This window comes from Silurus aristotelis (assembly GCF_946808225.1).
Source record: "Silurus aristotelis genome assembly, chromosome: 1".
In the NCBI taxonomy this organism is placed as follows: domain Eukaryota; kingdom Metazoa; phylum Chordata; class Actinopteri; order Siluriformes; family Siluridae; genus Silurus; species Silurus aristotelis.
The window spans coordinates 22,786,301-22,812,687 of record NC_139574.1 but is presented as its reverse complement, the minus strand read 5'-3'; the positions used below and the strand labels follow the sequence as shown (position 1 = coordinate 22,812,687).

Below are 26,387 nucleotides of genomic sequence, written 5' to 3'. Positions count from 1 at the left end.
TCTCTTCAGGTTGAACTGTACTACCCGTGATTACTGCCACATACTGGTGTTAGAAAAAACCCAAACCAGAGCAGGGAGTGTTGTGCGAAAACAATAATCAACGAGGGATTGGAGAAACAACAAAGAAGTGTTACCACTGTGAAGCAGTTTTATCTCCCCACTAAATCCATTTGCTCTAGTCTATTGCCAAACATTACAGTTGATCACTTATTAATGATGTCTTAGTTCCAAAATCTTGTCCAATTTTGATTAGCTTGTGTCCACTGTAATCTCTTATACATTTGAAGAACGGGCGCTTTTGAGGATGGATTGGATTGTAGTTAATGTCAACAGTCTGCTACATCGACTCAGGACTACTTTTTCGCTTCTGATCATCATCACTGTACCACGCAACATCTTATGTCTGCTATAAATGGACATTCGGTGCAACCCACATAAGGATGGGTTCCCTCGTGATTCTGGTTCCTCTCAAGGTTTCTTCCTTATGCCATCTCGGGGAGTTTTTTCTTGCCACAGTCGCCACCAGCTCGCTCATCAGGGACGCTGGAAACTGTAACTCACATTATATTAATATATTAATACAAAAGAATTGAACATTTTGTTATCTAATGAATGTATCCAGTCTGAACAACCACCACATAGATCACAAGCAAAGAAATGACGATGATCAGGTGATCAGAAATGTTTCTGTTCCCAGTCATGTTTACATCACTGATTTCCTCTGTCTCATCCATGTTAACCACAGACTTCTTGTTGCGTTCTTCCTTGCTTTCTGTTAGCTTCGTAAACTAGTCTACGTCTGTGGTGTATGAGGAAATGATTCACCAGTGGTAGATTAAAAAATCCACGAAATGACACGAAATAGGTTGATGGGCTGAAAATGGTGTGCAATAATAAGAAAAAACATTGATCATGTCACCAAATAGATTCAAACTCAAGTAACGAGCCTGGTTTTAAAATTTAAGAAGTTTAAAGTAGAGATATTTGTGTAAAAATGAAGAGTGAAAGTAAAAAGTTATCAGTAAAATAAATAGTGAAGTAAAGTACTGATGCCAAAAAAATCTGCTTAAGTACAGTAATGAAGTAATTGTACTTCCCATCTCTGCTGTACTTTACTGGTCAGTGCTACAGTGTTGCCGTGTTTACTGTCTGTTTGTCTTATGATGTCCTCTTTCTTCTGCAATAAATGCACATGTGCACTTTATGTAGTTAGTTTTGACTTTTGTTAAGTTCTGGAGTCTATGCTCCTTTTGTGAATTGGGGGAACATTGTCAATTCATCCACTTCATATCACTTAATCCACAGAACCAGTGCTTGAATTGAGTCAAGTCTAATGGGGGGATCCACAGTTGTTGGGATGGGGGTCCCAAGTTGTTGGGATGGCGGATGGGTCTTTCTGTCAGATTCAGCTATTTACAATGTAACGCAAAACATTGTGAAAGTGTTTAAGGGCCTGTTTAAGGATATTTTTTATTAGTTAAAACATCAAAAGGATGGCAAAGTATCAGGCAATGTCAGGGTAAGAACACACGTTAATGCGTAACTTTTACACCTTGAACAGGCGATAGTGGTCTGTCTGGTTTTGTCTGTGCTTGGCTTCCTGTCTTGGTTGCAGTCGATCTTTTGAGTGCAAACTCAAATATGTACTGGATTTTTGCCACATTCTTTCCGTAAATATAGGCTACTAGCTTCAAATGAGGTTTGCTTTCGTCTGAGCACCCCTACATAACCAGGCCTATTAATAATGAAGAATTAGTCATTTATGTTGAATAAAAAACCCCTGACATGAAGTAAACAAATATAGTAGAAAGGCAGAAAGTGAAAATTTCATATTTTTCATATCCATTTCATAACTGGCTTCAGGTAGCGGCGCCAAACAAGCGGTAAATGATATCACGCGTATGGCGGTTTTTAGATGTGGGGATGTTTGCATTTTAAAGTCACATGACAACTATTTAAATAAACAAGCTTATGTCACACAAAATTTACCATATCCTAACTGCTTAAATTTAATCAGATGTGTAATTCATATATTTTTACTAAAATAATCCCCCCTCAATTCGAACACTGCACAGAACTGTCACTCACTCACTCACTCACTCACACTCAATCTTTGCTTTTGCTTTGTCTGACACCATCAAAAGCCACAGTTATAGTCACAGAGATTACACTTTCCCATTCTGATGACTAATATAAATATTAACTGAAGCTCTTGACCTGTATCTGTGAGATATTTTGCATTATGCTGCGTCCACGTGATTAACTGATTGGATAGCTACATTGATTTGTATACAGGTATATAAAGAATAAACTGGACAATATATATAAATATTACACTCACTGAACACTTTTTTAATTAGGAACTCTATATTAATACTGGGTAAGACCACAATTTGTTTTCAAAATAACCTCAATTCTTTATGGCATGGATTCTACAAGATTTTAGAAACATTTTGTTTAGAGATTCAGGTCCATGTCATTATTGAGCACCTTCACACTGTGAATCTCCTGTTCTATAATCTTATTCTACAGGTTATTCTATTGAATTCAAATCTGGTGACTGGAAGTAGCCATTACAAGATGGGCTGTAAAAGGCTGATTATGGACAGCAACAACACTCAAACAGTCTGTGACAGTCAAACGATTTTGTATTGTTATTAACAGGCCCAAAGTGTGTCAGGAAAACATTCATCATGCCATTTGACCACTTTTACCAGCATAGACTGGGGACAAAATGCACAGGTTGGACTGGTGGATTCATGCTGTTGGCCTCAAATTCTAGTTTTACCATCAGTGTGCCTCAGCAGAAATTAAAGTTCATGACAGCAGGGAATATTTTTCTAGTCAAATGTCCAGTTTTGGTGAGCTGACTTCTGCTCCAGCCTTAGCTTTATTGTTTTGTCTGTTGTAATCCATCTGCCTCAAAGTTTGACATATTGTGCATGAAGTATGTGTTGTGTGTTGCTTTTCTGCAATTCTTTAATTGTGCAATTGAGTGCTTAACTGTTATTGTGGCCTTTCTGTCAGCTGAAAACACTCCATTCTTCATTGCATTCTCTCCTCAACAAATAGTTTCTTTTCACAGAACTGTTGACTGGCATTTTTTTATTTATTGCAGAGTAACTCTATAGACTGTAAGTATAGAGTAACTCCATAGACTGTTATGGGTAAAAAAAAAATCCCAAGAGATCATATAAAAACCTTTGGCATCAACGTCAGACATGTTAATATAAACCATCAGAAAGAGGAAAAACATGAAACATTTTTTCCTCTTTCTGATGGTTGACATTAACACGTCTGACGTTAACATTGCTTGAATGAGTTGGTGTACAAGTGTAGTATTAAAGTGCAATCACTAAGCACATGCGTAAGAGAGAGATAGAGAGAGAGAGAAAGAGAGAGAGAGAGAAAGAGAGGGAGAGAATAAGCTGTTATGATTTAGGAGAATGCAATTTGTAAAGCAAATCTTTTAGTAATTCATCAGAATATCAGTGTTCAGCTTATTGTAAAAAAAAAAAGGCTGAGCAGGCTGATCATCAAAGCTTTATTAATTTTCTCCCACTGCCAGCAAAACTAATTTATCCCACACCATAGAAAGCTCAGTATTTAACATTCTGTTTAGATGAACATTCAGACGTGCTAACAGTTACAAAAATTGTTGTTGAGTCGTACCTTGTGATTTTGACCACAACAATCCTTAGGAGTTTGTATCCTATTGTGAAACACACCTACAGTCTTAGCCAGAGTCCTAGACACCTAGTTTCCAGATTCCTACACACAGACAGAGCCAAAGTTTTAAATTGGAAGCAATTAACAAGTCAATATCCTGGAAATTACTACTTAAACTTCAGTATGAGTACATAAGTGGTTAAATCTTCCTTAAAATAACTTTCAAACTAAAAATGAAGTGCAAATAAATTCCTTATTATACAACTTTGGAAGTGCTTTTTTAAAGGTCAGATCAGTTTTATATCTCGTTCTATTTCTTTGTGCAAACATTTAAAGTGAAATCTTACTCCACAGAGGAAAACCCCCCCATCTTATTTAGATATCTATAAAGCTCAATAAAAGGAAAAGAAAATACAACAGAATTAATAATGCTGCACATATTTGCAATAAGCATATAGGCTTGATTTCTGGAAACACTTTTAATATTCCATCGCAAACATTCTTTCAATTTCAGTCAGTCTTTCACGTCTTCAAATTATTCCAAAATTAAGCCTTGTCACTTAATGACAATTATCTTTAGAATGCACATTGCATACAGTATTGGACGATTTTTAACTCTCCATTGGCTCACCAACCGCTCTGACAAAAACTTTAATAATACATAAACAGTAATATTATAAAACGCTGTAACATTTTGAAATCAGTCACTGAGTATGTCACTTCAGCACTGTGGTGTGTTTTCCAGTGTTTTCAATGCAGAAGTAACAGGTAAATCAATAGAATCTATATTTACATCAGCAGAATTGAGGCATTCAAAAAAGACTTGTAGAGCAGTAGCAAAAAAAAAACCAGACAGTTCAATAATATCAACTGGAAGTAATAACTAATAACATTGAACCACTAAGCAAATTAATATTCAATTCAATTTGTAGGCTTCTTTGGGAATAAACTGGATTTGAATGCTAAAGTATGTCTCAAACGAGTCAAAAGTGTCAACCGTTCTGCTGCACATTTTACAAGGAGAAAGATAAGATTGTGTTGAAGCACAGTATTAATTGCCTAAGAGCAGTACAGGAAATACATAATGTGGGAAGTGCTTTATTTGAATAACTCAAATATGGAGAAGCCTTCCTGGCCTATGCCTCGCTAAGCCAATGCTCAGCACACTCAGTCACATGCCATGATCACATTGGAAGCAAATGGTCGTCCCTTTCCTCTGGCTCTTCTAACGGCTCAGTAACCACGCCCCTATAAGTGGGTGGTTCCTCTCTGCTGCCACGGGAGCGGCACACAAAGTCACATCCGTCCTGTAAAAATACAGAAATTCATTTAGAAGTAAAATTATTAGAAATAAATACAAAGAGGTATAAAAAACAATAAAAAATAAAAAAAACACACCCAACACCTCAAATATGGTAACTTTTTGTAATTACTCAACATTTCATTCATTTGATGAAAAAAGGGCTTTATTTACCCAGCTAGTCTCTATAGCATCACTGGCTAAAAACTGTGCACAAGAAGAGCTCTACTTTTACTGTCTAGCAAATAGTACTACTAGTACTTGAGCAAAATATTATAGTGCATGCGTATTATAGTGCATATTGTTATTATCTCTTTAGGCTCTGTAGCTATTCTGGTTTGGCTGCATTCACCCCAACCCTAACAATACTCTGAGTTACTTTAGTACTGTTCTCCTCTAAACCTTTGATTTGATTTGATTGATCTCCAAGATTGCACTACAGATGTCTGCCTCGGTGTGGAGCGATTTTTAATTTTAAGCTATTTTTGTTTATATTTTGAGATAATCAGTAGCTGTACTTATAGAAGACACTGTAAATGACATTCTGGAATCAATAAATGAGAAAAAAAAAAAGAACATTCTGTGTATAGCTGTGATGTAAATAGTTGGCGGTTTTAAAATAATTCCATATTCATGAATTCATTAACAAAACAAATAAAAGGAGTGAGAAGGAGGGACTTACGGCTGATAAATTGCCTATTTCTGACCAAAAGCCGGTGTTTGGAAATTGTTCAACTCCTTTTGCTCCAACAACCAATCGTTGGTAGAGAAATCCACTGATGAGGTAGACAGCCAAGGAGGAGATGCATCTAAATAATAATAATAATAATAAAAAAAAAAAACATTGTTTTCAAGTATGATTCTATACTAGTGTTTTGTGCAATTCCAGTCTAAATCTATGCTGCAGCTGGTTTGATAATGATTGCTATACTCACACCATGAGAAGTATGGATCCAGTGCTGAGTTTGGATTCAATCTTAGGACACACAGCGCTGGAGTCCATCTCGAACAAGTAAAAGCAGTCAGTGTCCCGCTCTCTGTCCTCCAGAATCACTGACAGCTGTCCCTAAAGAAGTGGAAAAAAGGCATGTGCACAGTAGGGGTTGAAACTGAATAATTAATCAGTTACAGGGCCAATTATAAAAAAAAAAGTTTACAGCTAGATTTTGTGTCCTGCTGTAGGTGGATGTGGTTTTAAAATGTAAGCCCTCGCACTTTATCATGGGTGAGTGGGACTTAGCATATTTTAATGTGGTTGGACATTTCTTCTTCAAATTTTCAGAACAGGCAGGATTTTTTTTTAAATAAGGATGTAACTAATGATAAAGAAGTAGTAAAGTCAAACGGTGAGCTCACTGCAGCCTTAGATCTGTCACAGGAAATCATGATCATGGCTTTCCTTGACTCCTGTGTGCAATGCTCATGATAACGATCTCCACCCAGGTAGATCAGCATTATCCAGTCACCTGTGAAGAAAAGACAAACAAACAAACAAATAAATGAATAAAATATATATAATTACTTTAGGCAGCTACATACATATTCACTGATCTAATCATGTAGACAAGGAAATGTTTCTTTGTTGGCATTGGTATTTCCAAAAGTATGAATTTTGGATATTAATAAGGTGTGCATCTAATTGAGCTTTCATATTTGATCAATTATTGCAGTATATTAAAAAATTAAACAGCACTAAACCCGCATTTGTCGTGTTTTTGCGTGCATGTGTTGAACACATTTTTTTACGTACTTCCTTTAACAGCCTGTGTTGAATTGTACCTCCCGATGAACACTTTCTTGTCGTCCGAGCTCTTCTGCACCACTCCTGCACCTTTCACCCCATCAGCATCCCCACACACCTGGAACACGTACGTGTACTTATCCTTTCCCACTTCGGTTTCAACAGAAAAACTATCAGAAAAGAAGTAGAAAAGCGTTGCACTTTTGTTGCAGATCTCCTGGATAAGGATACATTTGTGTGAAGCAAGCGTGGCAGCAAACATCTGCTTACTTCTGATTGGTAAGTGGCTCCAGGACTTTGAGCACATCTCTCTCAGATTGGTTCTCATGGGCTAACTTGCACTTCTGTGTGTTGTCACTTGTTAGTGCTTCAGTGGCCATTAGTACAAGAAAAGCCAGCAATCTCAAATACAGAGGCTGGGCCATACCTGGAACCTGCACAGAGGTGCATTATATAGTTATTATAACACAGTGTGGCTTTCTAAAGACAAAGCCAGTCACGAGATTTGACCATCTAAGATAAAGAAACTTTACATGGAGTAAAAGTATCAAGCAAACAAAAGTCTACATTATGGATCAGACATGCATTTAAGTATTGGGCTGGAGCACATGGAGGACAGAGAAGGGATCAGTCCATCATTGTTTACATCTATTGTCAAAAGGACAAAATGAGGTAGACAAGAAATCATAATAAATGTTCATGAAAAATCTCATTACTAAAAAAAAGCTAAAACAAAAGCAGATAACCATCAGGAGGAAGAACATACCTTGACAGTTATCCAAGCTGTTGTATGAGACACGATGGAGCAATATGAAAGTAAACTAGCCAAAGCTGGTCAGGTGACTTGGGGTAGCTAGCAAGTTCCTGCTACCCGGATTAACAAGCTTGTTCCAAAACAAGTAGATTTTACAGCAATAAAACAGGTGCACACGTCCACGAGCAAGCGTTAAAGCAACAGATCACGGATATAAATTATGGTCACTGTTACACATCGGTTTCCACTTGGTAGCTAACGAAAAGTCTCACCATTCCGTTTATCGCCCCTGAACGCGGAAGTGAAACTGGACCACTGGCCCACGTGACTGCACAAGACGCGGAACCTGGCGTTGTCCATGGGAGGTTGAGTTTCACTGAATTCACCTCGCATGTATTGGAAGTGTTTGGATGTTGGTGGTTGCTGCGCACTTTGTGAAAGATGAACTTTGAACTTGCTCAACTAAACCTGCTATGGCTGATTCAGTAGATGTGAACTGTTAGTTTTCTAATTTGCTCATCTGTAATGGGAAATAAACACAAGGAGCATGTCATTTAAAACCAGTTTTACACATGCGGGTTATACACGTGGTAGAAAACCTAATATTTAATACCATTTCCATACCATAAAAAAAAAAAAAAAAAAAAAACACCCTTTCACTCATGTTTTGTTTCATCATGAGTAGATACTGTATGAATATTATAGTAGATTATAAACTTCTGGAAGGCTCATTTTTGTATACAGCTTTGCTTATTAATTGCCTGTTTTATGCCCTAAAAAATATGGGGGTTTGACTAATGAGTTATCACACAAGATTAGCAAATTTACTTTTACTTTTTTTTTTTTAGATTACTCAAATACACAAATACACTGCTGAATTTCAGCACAGGGATCTCCATTTTGTCAAAAATGATTCGTTCTGACGTGCATCGTGATCTTTTGTAATACTTATTTAGCATTCATTTTTATGCTGTACCAGGTCTAGTTTCTGTTTCCACCATAAATACAGTGCAGTGTTACAATCTTAATCTCAGCAACATTAAGATTAATGTCCTATCAACACCCATTGTAGAAATTTAAATGCACATCAGTCACACCCATTTCTTTGACCTGGCTGCCATCTGTGATCTGTCCTTACAGTTTACGAATACAATGGGAACAGTAGGTTTACCAGATTACTTTGGCCTTGTTTGACTTCGTTCAGGGATCCAAAGGTGCATGTCATCAGTTGACAGATTCACTTATCAGCTTCGGACCTTTGAGCTGGATACATGATTGATCTGGATTTCAAGTGAAAAGAATGAGTGTATTTTCAAAATCATCATAATGAATGCAATCATAAAATTGCATCATTCACTATAGTCTTTTTCCCCTTTCTGGTTTTGTAGTGTGAAATGTAATTGCTTTATGAAAAACTTGTCCCTGTTTATCTGCCTTTAGTGTTGGCAGTAACTTTTAATATTGAATTTTTCCAAGTTATCTCTTACACACTTTCAATGTTTCCAGTTTCTCCTTTCTCCCTTCCCCCTCACCTTTTACCTGTTTATACCTGCCTCAGCATGGAGACACACCCAACACCTCTCATCTTACCAATCACAGTGCAGCCGAGACACACTTAAAAGGTCCACTTCCGGTTTCTGTGTAAGAAAAGAGTCTTATCGAGATGTGGGAGGAAAGGTGATATGTCTTGGACTATAGTTGGGCAGCTGTTTTAGTTACACTGGATTGCTAGACAGTTTGAAGGAGTTCCGGAACACCTTACCCTGAACAGAGACGTGTGTTCCTGTATTCCTTATGTCCAAGTGACAGAGAAAGTGAGAAGGAAAATGAGGGAGGATCCATGTCTCTCTGTTCAGGCTTGTTTGGGAATTTGAGGAGGGAGGAGGGGAAGGAACCCTGAGAGAGTGGAACGCGGAGAGTTAGTCCTGTAAACATTTGGAGCTTATGTTTTAGAAGAACAGAATGATTTAAAAAGACGTAGGTCAATCAAGAGTATCAGTAAAACATTTATCTCACTCTCCACACTGATCCACTCAGTGAGCAGGCGCAAGTATGTGGAACTTTTGTGTGTTGCGCAATTCCTTTTAGTTCTACAGTGAGAGTGAGAGAAGAACGCTGTCTTCTCCAGGGACACTGCTCAGGTGAGATTTATGTGAAAAGTCTTTAACATTCTCCCTTTCTTGTGTTCTAAAATTGACAATGCTGTGATTTCCTTAAGAATTCAGTAAATGACTCAGTTTGACTGAAGTTAGCAGTGCTTTTGGTATATGAGCTATGATTTATTCGTAATGTTGTCAGCCATGTTAAAATTCTCATGGTTGTAGACTGTTTTCATTGGCTTTGCTTTTGTTAGGTTAATGAAAGTAAAATCATTAGTTGTTTATATTGATTTAAAATAGAATGTATACATTTTTATAAAAAAAGAAAAAAAATTAATTGCAGTCCTTACAAAGTGATTACAAAGTACTTACAATTGTGCTAAAAGTAAAAAATATGTTATAATGCCGATTTCTTTCGGATGTTGTACTGATGTTTTCATGACTGCATAATTATCCAAAGAATTCTAAAGCTTGTTATGCAATGTAGACATTCTGATATAGTTCAGTTTCAGAATTATACACCAATATATTTACAACAATTCTGCTCTTGTATATTAGCCTAGAAAACATTAATCATAAAACAATATCATGTTCATGTGCCTGTTTTGTTATTTGGCGTCTGGTACCTCCTTTTCTAAAAAACTTGCATAGCAGACAAATCAACATACAACGATAAATAAACGGTGAATGTCAGTAATATAATTATCCCTGACAGGTTGTCTAAATTATGTTGCCATGGGAACCAAACGCACAAATCGGACCATCGAGGAGTCTTTACAACTGCCACACAGCCCAGCTACTCCTGACAGGGACAATCAATCTAATGAGTGGATAAGTTGCGAGGCCAGACAACAAGCTGGTCCAAAAATTCAAGTTGAAGAGAGAGCAAGGGCAGAACGGAGAGCTAGAGAGATGGACGGATGGGACAGAGCAAGAGAGGGAAGGAGGGATTTGGAGCAAGACCAAAGAGAAAGGGAAAGATTTGCTCAATTGAAAGGTAGACTAGAGGAGATAGACTTGAGAGTAAAGGATAGAAGGAGAGAGAAAGGCAGATACACAAATGGAAGAACCACCTTTATTGAACATCATGAAGAGGACAGAGAAAGAGAGAAAGGAGACACTTTTCCCAGGACAATGAGACCAAGTAATGAAAGAGAAGGAAGAACGAGACATTCTCTTGATCAGAGTTATGAACTGATAGAGAGAGGCAAAATTGGAAGTTCGAGGGAAATAGACATGATTGAAATTGAAAGAGAGAGAGAAAGAGAACGAGCTAAGAAAAAAGATAAAGATACCCAGCGATACAGAGAAATGGAAAGGCAGAGAAAGAATGAGCGAAGAATTTTAAGAGAAGAGATGAAAAGAAATGCAGAAAGACAATTAGAGAAGGAGGATTTTGACAGACTACGATGGGACCCCAGTAAAAGGGGGAGAAGAGAAGAGAGATACAGAGATGTCAGTGAAATTGACCAGCAGGTCTTAAGAAGGCGAGAAAAAGACCAAGATCGAAACAGACCCAGAGACAGAGAAGACCGGTATTATTCTCCACAAACAAGGAGAATTAAAGTGGGAGAGAGAGAGAACTTTTCAGACAGAGATGAGAGAGATGAAAGGAGGAAGGCAGTGCAGAAAGAGAGACATAGATACACAAAAAGTGATGGAGAGATGAATGCTGAAAAAAACAGGGAGGTACCAAAGCAAGAGGATGTTGTGGCTGTTAGACTAGATGCTAGAAGTGAGGTAGATAAGGAAAAAGACAGAACCAGGGACAAACTGAGAGAAAGAGAACGGCGTAGAGAGGTGGAGAAGCAGAGGGAAAGAGACAGAAGAAAGGAGAAAGAAACAGTTCTCCGATCTAACAGGGGAGAGCTGAATGAAGAATCTGTGATGAAAAGGTACAGAGAGAGAGAGATAAGAGAGAGGGGTTCGGGCACAGATGATAGAAGACCTGATGCACAAAGAGATCGATTAAAGGGCAATGAAGACAGAAGAAGAGAGAAAGAATTAAATGAAAGAATGTGGAGAGAGCATGGCAGAGAAAGAACACGCATACCTCCTGCAGAGAGAGAGAAGGACGTGTATGTGGAAAGGGCAGACAGGCAGCGACAAAACTATAATGAGGAAGAAGTGACAGGAAGAATTAGGCAAACACAGAGGGAGACAGACAGAAAGGAAGCCCCAAGCATAAGAGAGCGGATACCAGGAAGTGATGTAGAGGCAGACCACTGGAGGAGAAAAAAAATAGATTACTTTGAAGAGAAAGAGAGAAAGCATGCTTCTGCGGGTGACAGGGAGAAAAAAAGAAGCGAGGAAGGAAATGATGCGGCATGGGGTCTAAGGAAAGAAGAGGTAAGAGAAGGCACTGAAAAAGAGGAAACAGAGATGGATAGAGAAAAAGAACAAGAAATATTGGAGGGCAAAAAGAGACAGCACAGGAAAATGTGGCTTGAGCCTCGGCAGAAGAAGGAAGATGAATTCAAAGAAAGAGAGCAAGCCAGGGAGAGATATGCACAGCGATACAAAGAGCACAAAACTTCAAGAGGTGAGGAAGAAATATCCACTGAAAGTAAAAATGGAGGAGAAAAAATATTGTTGGATAATAAGGATGTGGATAATGAGAATTTGGATGAAAGGATAGTAAGTAATGAGACGGTGTTTGATAATGAACCATGCATAGATATCTTGCAAACAGAGGCAGAAAATATGGATGAAATCCTGGAGGAGAGTGACAGAGAGGAAGAACAAGGGAGTGATAGATATGTTAATTCTGAGGGTAAAGAAGAAAATGAGGGAGTTTGGGAAGATTTGAGGGACAAAGTGACGTCAGGAGATGATGGTTTTGTGACAGTTTCCAGTGGTGCTGAAGAGGAGGATGAGAGTTATGAGGATTGCACAGAATTCTGGGATGATTCGGATAGAGAAGGTCTAGCCAGGCAATTACCCAGACGCCCCCATTTAAGGGAGCAAGAGATTGAAGCCAAAATGACCAAAGAGAGAAGTGACCACACAGTCACTGTCTTTTGTGTGGTTGGTCGAACTCTTCCTAGGTCAGGATCCATCCAAAACCCACTCTTGGATCACATGGAGCAGGAGGAGACGAGTCAGAACTCATCTTTGGAAATGGGTGGTATTGCTGGTGATCAGGATGAAGCACCAAGCAGAGACACAGAGGCCAAAGGCACGAGCGCAGACCTCGGTTTGCCCGAGGAGGACATGTCTATCAGCTATGAGACTAAATCCGATAATGCAGAATCTGATCAAATGGCCAAGGAAGGTATCCCATCAGAGGACTTAGTAATTTCTGGGGATGTAATTGCAGAAAAAGACACTGAACCATACCCAGCAGAATCTATTGAGACATTAACCAAAATAGAGGATCATTGGAATACTCAGGTGAAAATGACAGATGGAGAAAACCAAGTGGAAGGACAAAATGAAATGGAAAGTAGTTGCCATTTAGAGGTGACAGAGAATACAGAGAACAGTAAGCGCTTCTCTGCTGCTCCACATGTCAAATGGGCTAAGAATGTGCTCAGCGAGATCTTGGGTTCTACTGAAGACGGGACCAATATTGTATCTCAGCCAAGCACACCTTATGAGCAGGTAGGTGAAGGAACTCCAGCTGAGATGGAAAGTCAAGAAGAATCACCTCTCTATGGCATCGTCCAGAAACCTCGCAGACACAGCCATGAGAGAAAACACATCGACCATGAGTTACTGCATTTCACACAAGAGGACATGAAGATAGACATAGTGGTAGAAAATGTTCTTTTACAGGTAGCGGCACAGTCAGAAGGTGAAGAAGAATTGGATCAACTGTCCGTCAGTCCGGACCAACATAGTCTCTCCTCTGATAATGAGACAGATAAGGAGGGAAACAGTAAGAAGGAGAAGAAACAAAAGAAAAAACCAAGGTGGAAAATTCTAGGCTCTAGCAGCTTCAGAGACTTGGGGCACGAAGTATGGGGAAGGAGGCCTGGGATTCGAAGGACAGTGCAGAAAACGAATCAAGAGGAGGAGGAGGGAGAAGGAGTTGGAAGGGACCGCAGAACCAGAATCTTCACAACAGGTGAGACAAGGCTGAATGTACAATGGTCTTTTGAATAAGTTTTACAAGTGTGCAGCAAAGATTCTAACATGGTTAAAAACAATATGGACACTTTTAAACATGTTTATTACACTGTGACACATTTTGTTTAAGGCAAAATTCTCTTGTAAAGAAATATATATATACAGTGAGGAAAATAAGTATTTGAACACCCTGCTATTTTGCAAGTTCTCCCACTTAGAAATCATGGAGGGGTCTGAAATTGTCATCGTAGAGAAATTGTCACTGTGAGAGACGTAATCTAAAAAAATAAAATCCAGAAATCACAATATATGATTTTTTTGACTATTTATTTGTATGATACAGCTGCAAATAAGTATTTGAACACCTGAGAAAGTCAATGTTAATATTTGGTACAGTAGCCTTTGTTTTCAATTACAGAGGTCAAACGTTTCCTGTAGTTTTTCACCAGGTTTGCACACACTGCAGGAGGGATTTTGGCCCACTCCTCTACACAGATCTTCTCTAGATCAGTCAGGTTTCTGGCCTGTCGCTGAGAAACACGGAGTTCAAGCTCCCTCGAAAGATTCTCTATTGGGTTTAGGTCTGGAGACTGGCTAGGCTACGCCAGAACCTTGATATGCTTCTTACAGGGCCCCTCCTTGGTTATCCTGGCTGTGTGCTTCGGGTCATTGTCATGTTGGAAGACCCAGCCTCGACCCATCTTCAATGCTCTAACTGAGGGAAGGAGGTTGTTCCCCAAAATCTCGCAATACATGGCCCCGGTCATCCTCTCCTTAATACAGTACAGTCGCCCTGTCCCATGTGCAGAAAAACACCCCCAAAGCATGATGCTACCACCCCCATGCTTCACAGCAGGGATGGTGTTCTTGGGATGGTACTCATCATTCTTCTTCCTCCAAACACGTTTAGTGGAATTATGACCCAAAAGTTCTATTTTGGTCTCATCTGACCACATGACGTTCTCCCATGACTCCTCTGGATCATCCAAATGGTCATTGGCAAACTTAAGACGTGCCTGGACATGTGCTGGTTTAAGCAGGGGAACCTTCCGTGCCATGCATGATTTCAAACCATGACGTCTTAGTGTATTACCAACAGTAACCTTGGAAACGGTGGTCCCAGCTCTTTTCAGGTCATTGAACAGCTCCTCCCGTGTAGTTCTGGGCTGATTTCTCACCTTCCTTAGGATCACTGAGACCCCACGAGGTGAGATCTTGCATGGAGCCCCAGTCGAGGGAGATTGACAGTCATGTTTAGCTTCTTCCATTTTCGAATGATTGCTCCAACAGTGGACCTTTTTTCACCAAGCTGCTTGGCAATTTTCCCGTAGCCCTTTCCAGCCTTGTGGAGGTGTACAATTTTGTCTCTAGTGTCTTTGGACAGCTCTTTGGTCTTGGCCATGTTAGTAGTTGGATTCTTACTGATTGTATGGGGTGGACAGGTGTCTTTATGCAGCTAACGACCTCAAACAGGTGCATCTAATTTAGGATAATAAATGTAGTGCAGGTGGACATTTTAAAGGCAGACTAACAGGTCTTTAAGGGTCAAAATTCTAGCTGATAGACAGGTGTTCAAATACTGTATCATACAAATAAATAGTTTAAAAATCATATATTGTGATTTCTGGATTTTTTTTTTTTTAGATTATGTCTCTCACAGTTGACATGCACCTACGATGACAATTTCAGACCCCTTCCTGATTTCTAAGTGGGAGAACTTGCAAAATAGCAGGGTGTTCAAATACTTATTTTCCTCACTGTATATATATATATATATATATATATATATATATATATATATATATATATATATATATATATATATATATATATATACATCTGATATATCTGATATAAATATAAAAGCTAGCAAAAAATGTGTATATGTATATATATATATATATATATATATATATATATATATATATATATATATATATATATATATATATATATATATATATATATACACACACACACATTTTTTGCTAGCTTTTATTTCCTATACATTGCCCTTTATTTCCTATACATGTTTGATCTGATATAAATATAAAAGCTAGCAAAAAATGTGTATATGTATATATATATATATATATATATATATATATATATATATATATATATATATATATATATATATATATATATATATATATACACACATTTTTTGCTAGCTTTTATATTTATATCAGATCAAGCATGTATAGGAAAACAATAGAATAAAGCACAGAACACCAACAAATAATATGCTCTTAAAATTTAAATAACACCATTTTCAGCATCTGATACTTTGCCCCAACTAAAACTTTTTGCAGACACCGGTAGAAGTCACTAAACTTATCTGAGAGTCCTATTTTGTAAAAGAGGAATTTTATGTTTAGGATACATAAAAACATGCATTACCAATAGGCTCCCATGATAATTTTAGGATCATCATAATAGATTTCACAAAGAAAAATGTTTAACACGTCGCTTTTGATGTGAGTTATTCATATACCTTTGAGCACCACATTTCAGGGACATTGCAGGTACTCTCCTTCTGTGGAATTGGACTTTTAATACTGAGTCTCAGGAATGTATAGTTTTGTTTGTTGACACTGTCTTCAAGTTGACTCACAGTGTAGATAGTCTAAACCTGAAGACAATGCAAGTGCATTGCATTGAGATCTGAGAGCTCTAAGACAGTTTAGGTGTGACACATATGTCAGTTTGCTGCCTTGTTTTAATATGGTAGTCTTGGACAAATCATCTCATTTGAAGCCATATTTACTGAACCCATGTTGAAGTGTTTTTTTTGAATACAATTGATAGTAGTCCCTTTATTGACTCTGATAATACTGTAGAATGTCTTGTGCTAAATTGTGCCATATTTTATTTTTTTTGTGCAGAGGATGAATATGACGATCTGAGTAGCACATGGAGTGAATTAGATCTGAGGCAAGTAAACCTTCTGCAGTACATAAGTGTACTAAATAAAATTGGATGTGAAATCATTAGTTAATCTTAGTAATAATAAGAGATTTGGTTTTTTTTTTAATTTATTTTACATTTGTACATAGGCCTAGCTCTTATTTTATAATGCACACTTTTTTTCTTTCTTGCAGGAGTATTAAAGAAACACTTAGCAGGTCAAAAATGAGGAAGTCAAAATATTACAGTAAGTTTGTCTACTTTTGCCTATAGTAAACAGTTTTTGCTTAATCAATGTATATCACATGCACACAGCTTTGAGTCCTAATTTGAGAGAGGGTTTTTAGAAAAAGTAGTAAGCCAGAGCAAGATGGTGTGAAGTAATACGAAGTGCTTTCTGATGCAATTCAATCGGAAAAAGTGAACAGACTTGCATGACGTACATTTGGTAGGTGTGTCCCATATTTTGGCTACGTCAAGTCGTATCTTCTGTATTTTTTTATGTGTCTCCCGACCTTCTGAACCTTTAAGAACTAATCTGTCACTTTTCATCAGAGCTAGGATAGGTTATCTTTCTAAATTCCACTGAACTGTGGATAGTTGCAGACTTCCACTTCCTATTATATTATTATTGTGCAATAGATTTACGCTGTTTTACATGGAAATGTAAAGGAGTATAGAAGGTTAAATGTTAATTTTACATTCTATTATAAGCGATTCCTGTTAATCTAATTGCAGAGTGGCATTATCAGCTAAGCAAAGATGTTTTAAAGTGCATTATGTTTTAACATGCATATTAAACACAACACATTTTTTATGACTGCATTCTTCTGTGCAGATAACCTGAGGTAAACTCTGACTAATTTGCCAGATATGTACATACTCCTCAAGGCCCTGGCAATCTGTACCTGTTTCCATAACCAAAGAAAAGAATGAATATATATATATTTTTTTTAAAAAAGAAGCTTTTACAACAAAATTAAATTATTATTTTATATTTATTTATTGAAAAGAAGTATTTGAGTTGCATACTAGTACTTGTTTCTCTTCCCTCCTTATGGGCAGGTTTGTGCATGTAAACCTGCATGACAGCTGTTGAGTTGCATTTGAATTTTAACTGGTCTGTGTAGAACTCATTATTTGTAGGCAGTAGTGTTGCCTGAACATGTTGCATCATTGAGTGTGTTTTCTATCAGTACTCAGTCATTTTGTTATAAAAAGTCCAATAACCGAAGAGCCTTTAATGAGGTTCTTGGTTGTTTTATTTGTATACTGAAACAAGGTTTTACGTCTTTGTGTCTCTCTCAGATTCCCAGTTGTATCAGCAGTACAGCGAGGTGGTCCAGAACAGGGAACTCATTCATCAGTCTCATTCTGATGCTAGCTCTGTTTTTGGGGATGCTCAGGCTTTCTCAGGATCTTCATCTCCGTCGCATTCTCCTACTTTTGCTCGCCGGCCCCTCCCACCTCTTCCGCCCGTGCCTCACCCTTATTCTGTATCCCACACCAACTCTGTCTCCAGTGGGAGTGTGTCATTGGCCATACCTCATGACACTAATCAGAGGCCCCCATCACCTCGGCTGTCTAGGTCCCTCACCACCTCGCCCATGCTGTGGCAAGACCTGCCCGGAGTAAGAAATAACCCTGAGCTCAAAAATCTTAGCAAGGATGAGAGACGCCTACAGGAGGTACCGTGCTGCTTCAGTCCAAATGCAAAGCTGAATTGGAGATTTTTCCAGGTTTATAAAGCACCCATTTTATCCACTGTCTGTTGTAGGTCAGATTTGAAGTGGTGACATCTGAGTCATCGTATTGTAGCAGTCTGGAAATTGTAGTAGAGCATTTTGTTAAGTGCAAACAGCTCAACATCCTCTTGACCTCACAAGACAAAAACTGGCTTTTTTCCAAGCTCAGTGATGTCAGAACCATCAGTCATAGGTAAGAATAAGCATTACTATGGCAGAGTTGCTCAAGGTTCAGCATGCACTACTAGTTAAACATTGTTTTTTTGTAAGCAAATATGTTATTAAATCTGTCTTTGAAAGCATATGTAGAATTTTATACAATTTCAAAATAAAATTGAAATACTAGCTTAAAGCATATACAATTATTTTCAACTGTTTAACTATATATATTTTACATTTATACTATGATGTAAAATACTGGTTTAAAAAATATTTAATGTCATGTAGAAATTAATTTGTAACTTATTTTTGCAATAAACAATCAGACAAACAAACAGATAAATAATAATTATATAATTATTCTCAATTAGTCACAAAATGGAAAGCTTTAAAACAAGGACATCTAAGAACTTTAATTAAAACCTACAGCTATCACACTCTAACAATGTCTTAGGGGGGATAAAGAAGACCCTGAAAAACTGTTCTTGTGTAGTTTTATCCAACCCTTTATCATTTAAGAAATGATAATAGAAAAAAGGATCTGCCTACTATCACCCCTCCGTGAAACTCAAATAGGGAATACGTTTTCCTTTTTTTAAGTGGGAGTTAGGTGGGAGCCTCCCACCTATGAGAGAGTAGCATTAGGACTTCAGAATTTAGAGTACTGATGTACTGTAACACTGACATCCTCAAAAGTAAACACATTTGTTCTCTACAAAATTTTGCTCTTTGTTTTGTATTAATCTATTCTCTGTTCTAATCTGTACATTTATTGTATTATGCAGCTTCTTCTCCCAGCTGGAGGAAAGAGTAGAGAGTGACATAATGCACTTTACCGTGTGTGACATCATCATCAAACACTGTGCACAATTCCGAGCAGTCTATGTACCCTACCTCACCAACCAGTCATACCAAGACAAGACGTATCAAAGATTAATGTGAGCTTGATTTATGTACATATTTTTGATAAATACCTATATGGGTGTGGCAGTCTGGGAGACTGTTCAGATGTTCAGAGGAAACCTGTTTGATATTGGTGTGTCTGAATTTTGGCAAACAGCCAAAAAAACCTGCAAATCAGTGTTTTTGTATCCTAAATGTGTGTGACAAACTGGGAGATTGTTTCGATATCTGGGAAAACCTGTTAGATATTGGTGTGTCTGAATTCTGGATAACAGCCAAAAAACCCCCCAAATCATTATTTACAGCCTATAATATACTATGACGCCTCAACTATAAGAAATGATATGTCTACAAAATAAAATGGAAGTGCTCCATTTTTTTTTTCTTCAATATTTTCTTTATAGATTTTTGCAAATACCACATCAGATCAGAAGCCACACCATACTGTACATGGACACTAAGCACAATCACACTTAATCACTTTAATTTGTACTGTAAAAATTTGCCATATGCATCCATGCCTGTCTAGATTCATGTATATACATATATTTTCTATAGTTTATACTTTTTTTTATTTATCTAATTTATTTTTTATTATTTTTTATATTTATATTTTTTTATTGTTTACTGTGGTTGACTCAAAGGATTTTCCCCAGCTACCACACAAATAACAAATGTAACACTGTTGTGTGTTTTTAAAATCTCAAATTCTAAATCCCCCATTCTTTATTACCCCATGGTTTCTTTTACAGGAATGAGAATGCTGGATTTCGCCACATAGTAGAAAAGTTGGAGCAAAGCCCAAAGTGCCAGAGACTTCCTTTTCGCTCCTTTCTCATCCTCCCCTTCCAGAGAATAACTCGGCTTAAACTGCTAGTACAGGTACTCTTTAATCTCTCTAAGTCTAACATTCCAAGTGTGATTTTTCCATGTTATCACCTGTCTCATCTTGGTTTTCTAAGACATGGCTCACTGCAATTGCTTGACATAATAAAACTATTCCTACAGAGGACAACTAAACTGAGATTAGAAATGAGCTGTATAAACCTATGTGGGGATGAATGAAACCTATGTCAGGATAAATAATTGGATCAATAGAAATAAGTTAAACGTCTTCCTTTTATACCACCACCATTTCCAAGATATTTAAACCTTGTCATGAAATATTACAATGCTGTCTGTAAATCATGAAGAAATATATATGGGCTGTTTAGATTTTGCATTGGAAAGATTTAAGTAAAGTGCCTGTCACACTTGCATCAATACCACAGACATCCTAACAATTTTACTGTTGTTCTATAAAAATTATTATCTTTTTTTTGGAGTTGACTGATAATTTAATTTGTTAAATGCACAGAACCAAAAATAAAAATGTATGCATTCTAGGACTAGACCTTAAGTTTCTTTTAAGACTTTGGGTTAATTTCTTACTTTGTGTTAGGTGTCAGATTTGAAGGTAACAAATTCTGCCAGATGTAATTGTTTAACCCTCTATCCAAAGTCTACTTTTGAAGTGACATTATTTTACCTTTTCAGTAACATTTTATTCCACTTTATTTCCTACATCTTGATGTCCTGTAGAATATTGTAAAGAGAACAGATCCAAAGACACCAGATGAGGCACAAGCAATTAAAGCCATGAAACTACTGGAGAAGGTAAAAACACACACACACACACACACACACACACACACACACACACACACACACACACACACACACACACACACACACACACACACACACAAAATTGGTGGGGTTAATCAGTTATTCTTAAACTCCCTTACAGATGATCCAAGACAGTAATGACAGTATATCTCAGATGAACAACATTGAATCACTGGTGTCTCTCAATGCAAAGGTGGACTTTGAATGCAGGGTGAGTGTGAGCCTCTCGTGTTGCATTTATATATAACGGCAAGTTTATACTGTGACCTGACAGTAGAGAAAATTAGCTGGCAAAAGATTTTTAAAAACTGCACTGTGTGCACATAATCTACAAAACATTTATATATTTTTTTATTTCCTTGCAGAAAAAGTGGTACCCTGAGCAATAAACTAAGTAAATTATAAGTATATCAATTCCACTGCATGCCCTAAATAATCCATTGTTTGTCAAATGTATGTGTGCATGTGTGTTTTAGACTTTACCACTGATCAGTCAGTCACGAAGGTTGGTGAAAGAGGGTCAACTGACAGAGCTGAGGGACTTAATGTTAAAGGAGAAAGAAAGAACTGCCTACATACATCTCTTCAATGACTACTTGCTTCTCTCATTACCCAAAGAGTATGTTTTTTAAATTGTCTTGACTTTAAAATGGACTGTTTTTGAGATAGAGTGCATCCGGAAAAGTCTTACAGAGCTTCACTTTTTTCCACATTTTGTTATGTTACATGTTAATCCTTATTCCAAAATGGATTAATTTTAACAATTTCCTCAAAATTCTACAAACAGTAACCAATAATGACAACGTGAATGTGTGTTTGAAATCTTTGCAAATTAATTATAAATTAAAAACGAAAAAAATCATGTAAATAAGTATTCACAGCTTTCGCTCAATACTTTGTTAAAGCAACTTACAACCTCAAGTCGTTTTGAGTTTGATGCTACAAGCTTGGGACACCTTTTTTTGGGCAGTTTCTCTTATTCTTCTTTGCAGGACCTCTCAAACTACATCAGGTTGGATGGGGAGCATCTGTGCACAGCCATTTTCAGATCCCTCCAGAGATGTTCGGGTTTAAGTCTGGGTTCTGGCTGGGCCACTCCTTTGTTATTTTAGCTGTGTGCTTAGGATCGTTGTCCTGTTGTAAGATAAACTTAGGACCAGACTTAGGACCAGAACGCTCTGGAGCAGGTTTTCATTAAGGATGTCTGTGAACATTGTTGCATTCATCTTTCCCTTGATCCTGATTAATCTCCCAGTTCCTGCGAAAAACAGGATTGGACAGATGATTGTCCAGATGATGAGCGATCGCCCAGTTTGCCCAGGCGGCTCCGCTCTAGGAAGAGTCCTAGTGGTTCCAAACTGATTTCATTTATGAATGATGGAGGCCACTGTGCTCATTGGGACTTTCAATGCTGCCCCAGATCTGTACCTGAAATGAAATTTACCCCAGATCTGTACCTCGACACAATCCTGTCTCGGAGGTCTCCAGTACCCCACAGGAATACCTTTATGTGATTTTTGTTAAATTTTTTTTGTATGTTCAAGAAACATTGTCATTATGGGGTATTGTTTGTCAAATTTTAAGTAATATAAATAATTAATTTAATCCATTTCGGAATAAGGCTCTAACATAACAAAAAACAACTAAAAAGTGAACCACTGTGAATACTTTCCGGATGCACTGTATCACATACACCGACCAGGCATAACATTATGACTGGTGAGTGAATAACACTGATTATCTCTTCATCATGGCACCTGTTAGTGGGTGGAATATATTAGGCAGCAAATAGTCATGTGCAGCCGAGACTCATGATGCATGTGATGCATGTGGGGAGCGAAGGCTGATATGAGCTCCTGTAGCTCAAAATTGCTGAAGAAGTTCATGCTGTTTATGCTTGAAGGGGTCAGAATTGTTTTGACAGCAAAAGAAGACCAACACAATATTAGGCAGGTGATCATAATGTTATGCCTGACCGGTGTAAATCAAACACTTTAGCTTATACACATGGCATAACACATTGCCGAATTGACACACACTCGTTAACTAGTAATATAACTGTTTTTGTAGAGGTGGTCGGTTTACAGTGATTGATCACGCTCCTGTATCAGAACTGAAAGCCGAGAACTGCAGAATCAAGCTACATTCCCTTCAGAAGAACATCTTTCGTCTGCACATGGGACAAAAAGCGCTATTATTACGAGCAGAAACACAGTGAGTAAAACAAATTCTATATGTTGTATTTTTGTTTATATCCTGAGAAGTGAGCAGTAGTCTGTGGAGACCATAAGTGGGCCCGAGTCTCAATCTTCATCTCAAATGTAAAAGATAACAGACAGGATTAGGTTTAACCATTTCCCCTGCAACATTTTAATGTCATATAAAATGACAAATCCAGTGCAGATGTCATGGAGTCAAGAAAACACTGGATTTAAAGTTCCAGTCCAGAATGTGCATTTGTGTTAGGACTGAGTGGCTAGTTAGCTATGTGTGAGATCATGAGAACAATGGCTAACACCGGTATTAGTATGAAAGCTCAGGAAGTACTGCATAAGACAATGGGAGACTGGTTTATTTTCAGACGATTGTGCCTAAAATCGGGTATATTCAATAATGTGATTATTGCATACTGCTGTATAGCAAGTGCCTGCCGAGGTTAAAGATGCCAGACATTTAATAATATTCCAGCAACAATTTGCAATACCTACTAACCACCTCCTTAATTCTGCAGGGCAGATAAACTGCGCTGGATCTCAGCACTCTCTCAACCTCATCCTGAAATCGACTTAACAGCCGCAAAGGGTGTGTGTCAATTTCTATCCAGGGAGGAAGTGGTGTCATTACAAACAAGCAAGGCTGATCTGTTGTAATATCTTGTCTTTCCTCGTACACAGACATTCCACAGATGCAGTGTATTAAAGCCTTCATTGCGCAGCAACCTGATGAACTCAGCCTGGAGAAAGCTGATGTCCTGCTGGTTCAACAGAGCACTGATGGTAAGAATTTCTGTGTGTGTTTTTGTGTACTGACATATACAGCTGTGACTGTTTAGTGCTGCCATGTAAAGTATAAACACCAACTAAATTGCACAAAATCAAAGTTAAAAATCAATAATGATATTGCCTGTTCTTGTCCCCAAACATTTTATGGAAGATTAATCGTGATCAGTCATCTAAAACAAATAATTGCTGGCTTTTGCACTGACTATCACAGTTCTATATCTTCTCATTTTATATGTTTATATCACAATGTATCCATAATATATTAACTACACGATAATATTAAGTGATGTATTTGAGGAGGCTGATTGATTACTGATTAGAAAATAGACCTGGTGTTGATTTTGAAGCAATCACTAATAAGGTTTCACTGGATTTATTTCCACACATACATTATTCGTGTTTCAAAAGGTTATAAGTTTACATTCTTACTTTTGATCAAGTTTATATTCAAATGCTGCATAAAGCATGCAGCTTATGTCTTAGCAGATCATGAATACCTTGATACACTTTTAAAAAAGATGTTTATCTAGATATGATGGGCTGAAAGTATGAAGACACCTGACCATCACACCCAAATGTGTTTGCTTTTTGCCCAAACTGCTGCTATAAAGTTGGACATACACATTTTTTATGTGCTGTAGCATTAAGATTTTTCTTCACTGGAACTAACAAATCCAACCTTGTTCTAGTCACAGAAGTTACAAAGGCCCTGTAAACAAAAAAAAATATGGTGTCCATCAATACATGGTTTTACTAAGGTTAGATAGGAAAAAATCAATATGACCAGCACAGAGCCCTGACCTCTACCTCTCTTAACTCCTTTGGGATGAACTGAACACCAGGCTTCTTCACCCAACATGAGTACATAACCTCACTATTGAACTTGTAGCTGAGGGAGCACAAAAAATCCCCACACCGCCATGCTCCAAAATCAGATATCAGATATTCTCTCTGAAAGAGTGGGTTTTAGTCTAACTATAAAGGGAGCTTAAAGCTGAAATGAGATCAACAGCAAATGTGATGTGATGGTCAGATTACCCCCCCCCCCCCCCCCAGCTTTTTCATATATGAAAATGCGAACAACTTATGTATACAATGGTGGTGTCTTTTTATGTAGTTTGGCTTTTCTCACCATGCCAGTTTTTCCCCAACATTCAAAAAACAGGCTATTGGGTTTATCGACTATGCTAAATTGCTTTTTGATGTGAAAATGTGCATAAATGCCCCACGATGTCCAGGCAACCCATATTACCCCTGCTTAGTGTTCCCAGGATAGGTTCTGGATCCATAATGATTTTGGTTGGGTTAAAGTTTTGCTAAAGATGAATGAACGAATAAATTTACTCAGTACTTAAACTGAGTCAAGTCTTATGGGGGGTCCCCAGTTGTTGTGTAATTCAGATATTTTTTTACTAAAATAATCTTGTCTATCTTTTACTTGTCATGGGGGGGTCCCTAATGCCTTATGAGCCACCCCCCCCACCCAATTCGAGCATTAAATTTACTAATGAAAGCATTTTTTTTCACCCTGAAGGCTGGTTGGAGGGAACACGTCTGTCAGACAGACTACGTGGTTGGGTTCCTGAGTCTCACCTGGAAACAATAGTCAGTGCAAAGGCTCGTGAGCGTAACCTGATAGACACGCTGAAGATTACAACTGCAACAGCCACAGTGTGAAGCATTTGTAAGCATCTCATTTGGACCCGCTGTATCTCAAAAATCTGAAGCAGTCAAAAAACTATAAGGAGTGATGGAGCTTCAAGAGCCGTGAACACTGAAGATTGGGGATCTTAAACCTGTTCTTAGATTTTTATTACATTAAGGTATTACTGAAACCTTGAATGTGAACTATTACTCATTAGATATATAGATTTTTATATACAATAGTTCTATACTCCTGGTGCATAAGCACTAAGGATTAAATATGTCCATGGACATCATGGTACACAGTGTACATGTTTTGCTTGTACAGAAAATGGAATATGTTTATAAACCAGTGTTGTATTTAGACCAATGCACATTCTTGAGGAACAAATATGTCAACATCCCCTTTACACTGACCAGCACACATTAGCATGCCATAAAAATCTTTCCTGCTGCATTTCAGATAGATGTAACATTTTCTGTAACATAATTCTGCAATGTTACATAATATGTAAGTACATCATTGGGAAGATCCTTTTTTTTTATTTTTTTAAGGTCATTAAAATGAACTGTATTACATTGGATGTGGCAAATATTATAAATAGCCAGTAACTATATGTGAATTTAGTTTGCACCTTATCACAGTGTGCCAAAGTCGAGGCTGTAATTTGGTATTATACTTAAAAATGAAATTGTAATAAAAGAAAAAGGTAGATAAACAA

At 37.6% G+C, this 26,387-nt stretch overlaps 2 protein-coding genes across 4 annotated transcripts; one reads left to right on the top strand and one right to left on the bottom strand.

Annotated features, from left to right (window-relative positions):
• Nucleotides 1-3,530: 3,530 nt before the first annotated feature.
• On the bottom strand, nt 3,531-7,850 carry m6pr (mannose-6-phosphate receptor (cation dependent)). Of its 2 annotated transcripts, none has more exons than XM_083552280.1 (7): nt 7,737-7,850; nt 6,981-7,144; nt 6,720-6,880; nt 6,326-6,435; nt 5,905-6,035; nt 5,652-5,778; nt 3,531-4,976 (listed from the first exon to the last, which is right to left on the bottom strand). In XM_083552280.1, the coding sequence occupies exons 1-7, from the start codon at nt 7,737-7,739 to the stop codon at nt 4,854-4,856; spliced, it is 819 nt and encodes a 272-aa protein (XP_083408406.1). In that variant the 5' UTR covers nt 7,740-7,850; the 3' UTR covers nt 3,531-4,853. The 2 variants fall into 2 exon arrangements, with proteins under 2 accessions (XP_083408406.1, XP_083408407.1); XM_083552281.1 differs by lacking the exon at nt 7,737-7,850 and adding an exon at nt 7,477-7,613.
• Nucleotides 7,851-8,004: 154 nt separating this feature from the next.
• arhgef5 (Rho guanine nucleotide exchange factor (GEF) 5) lies at nt 8,005-26,384 on the top strand. 2 transcript variants are annotated; one of them, XM_083550719.1, is made up of 15 exons: nt 8,005-9,605; nt 12,611-13,632; nt 16,523-16,571; nt 16,739-16,791; nt 17,853-18,232; nt 18,322-18,482; nt 19,234-19,386; nt 20,104-20,233; nt 20,933-21,007; nt 21,141-21,230; nt 21,496-21,638; nt 23,090-23,233; nt 23,751-23,821; nt 23,914-24,015; nt 25,556-26,384. In XM_083550719.1, exons 2-15 carry the CDS (start codon nt 12,645-12,647, stop codon nt 25,696-25,698), a joined length of 2,682 nt encoding a protein of 893 aa, XP_083406845.1. In that variant the 5' UTR covers nt 8,005-9,605; nt 12,611-12,644; the 3' UTR covers nt 25,699-26,384. The 2 variants fall into 2 exon arrangements, with proteins under 2 accessions (XP_083406845.1, XP_083406844.1); XM_083550718.1 differs by having other exon boundaries at nt 10,279-13,632.
• The last annotated feature ends 3 nt before the right edge of the window (nt 26,385-26,387 follow it).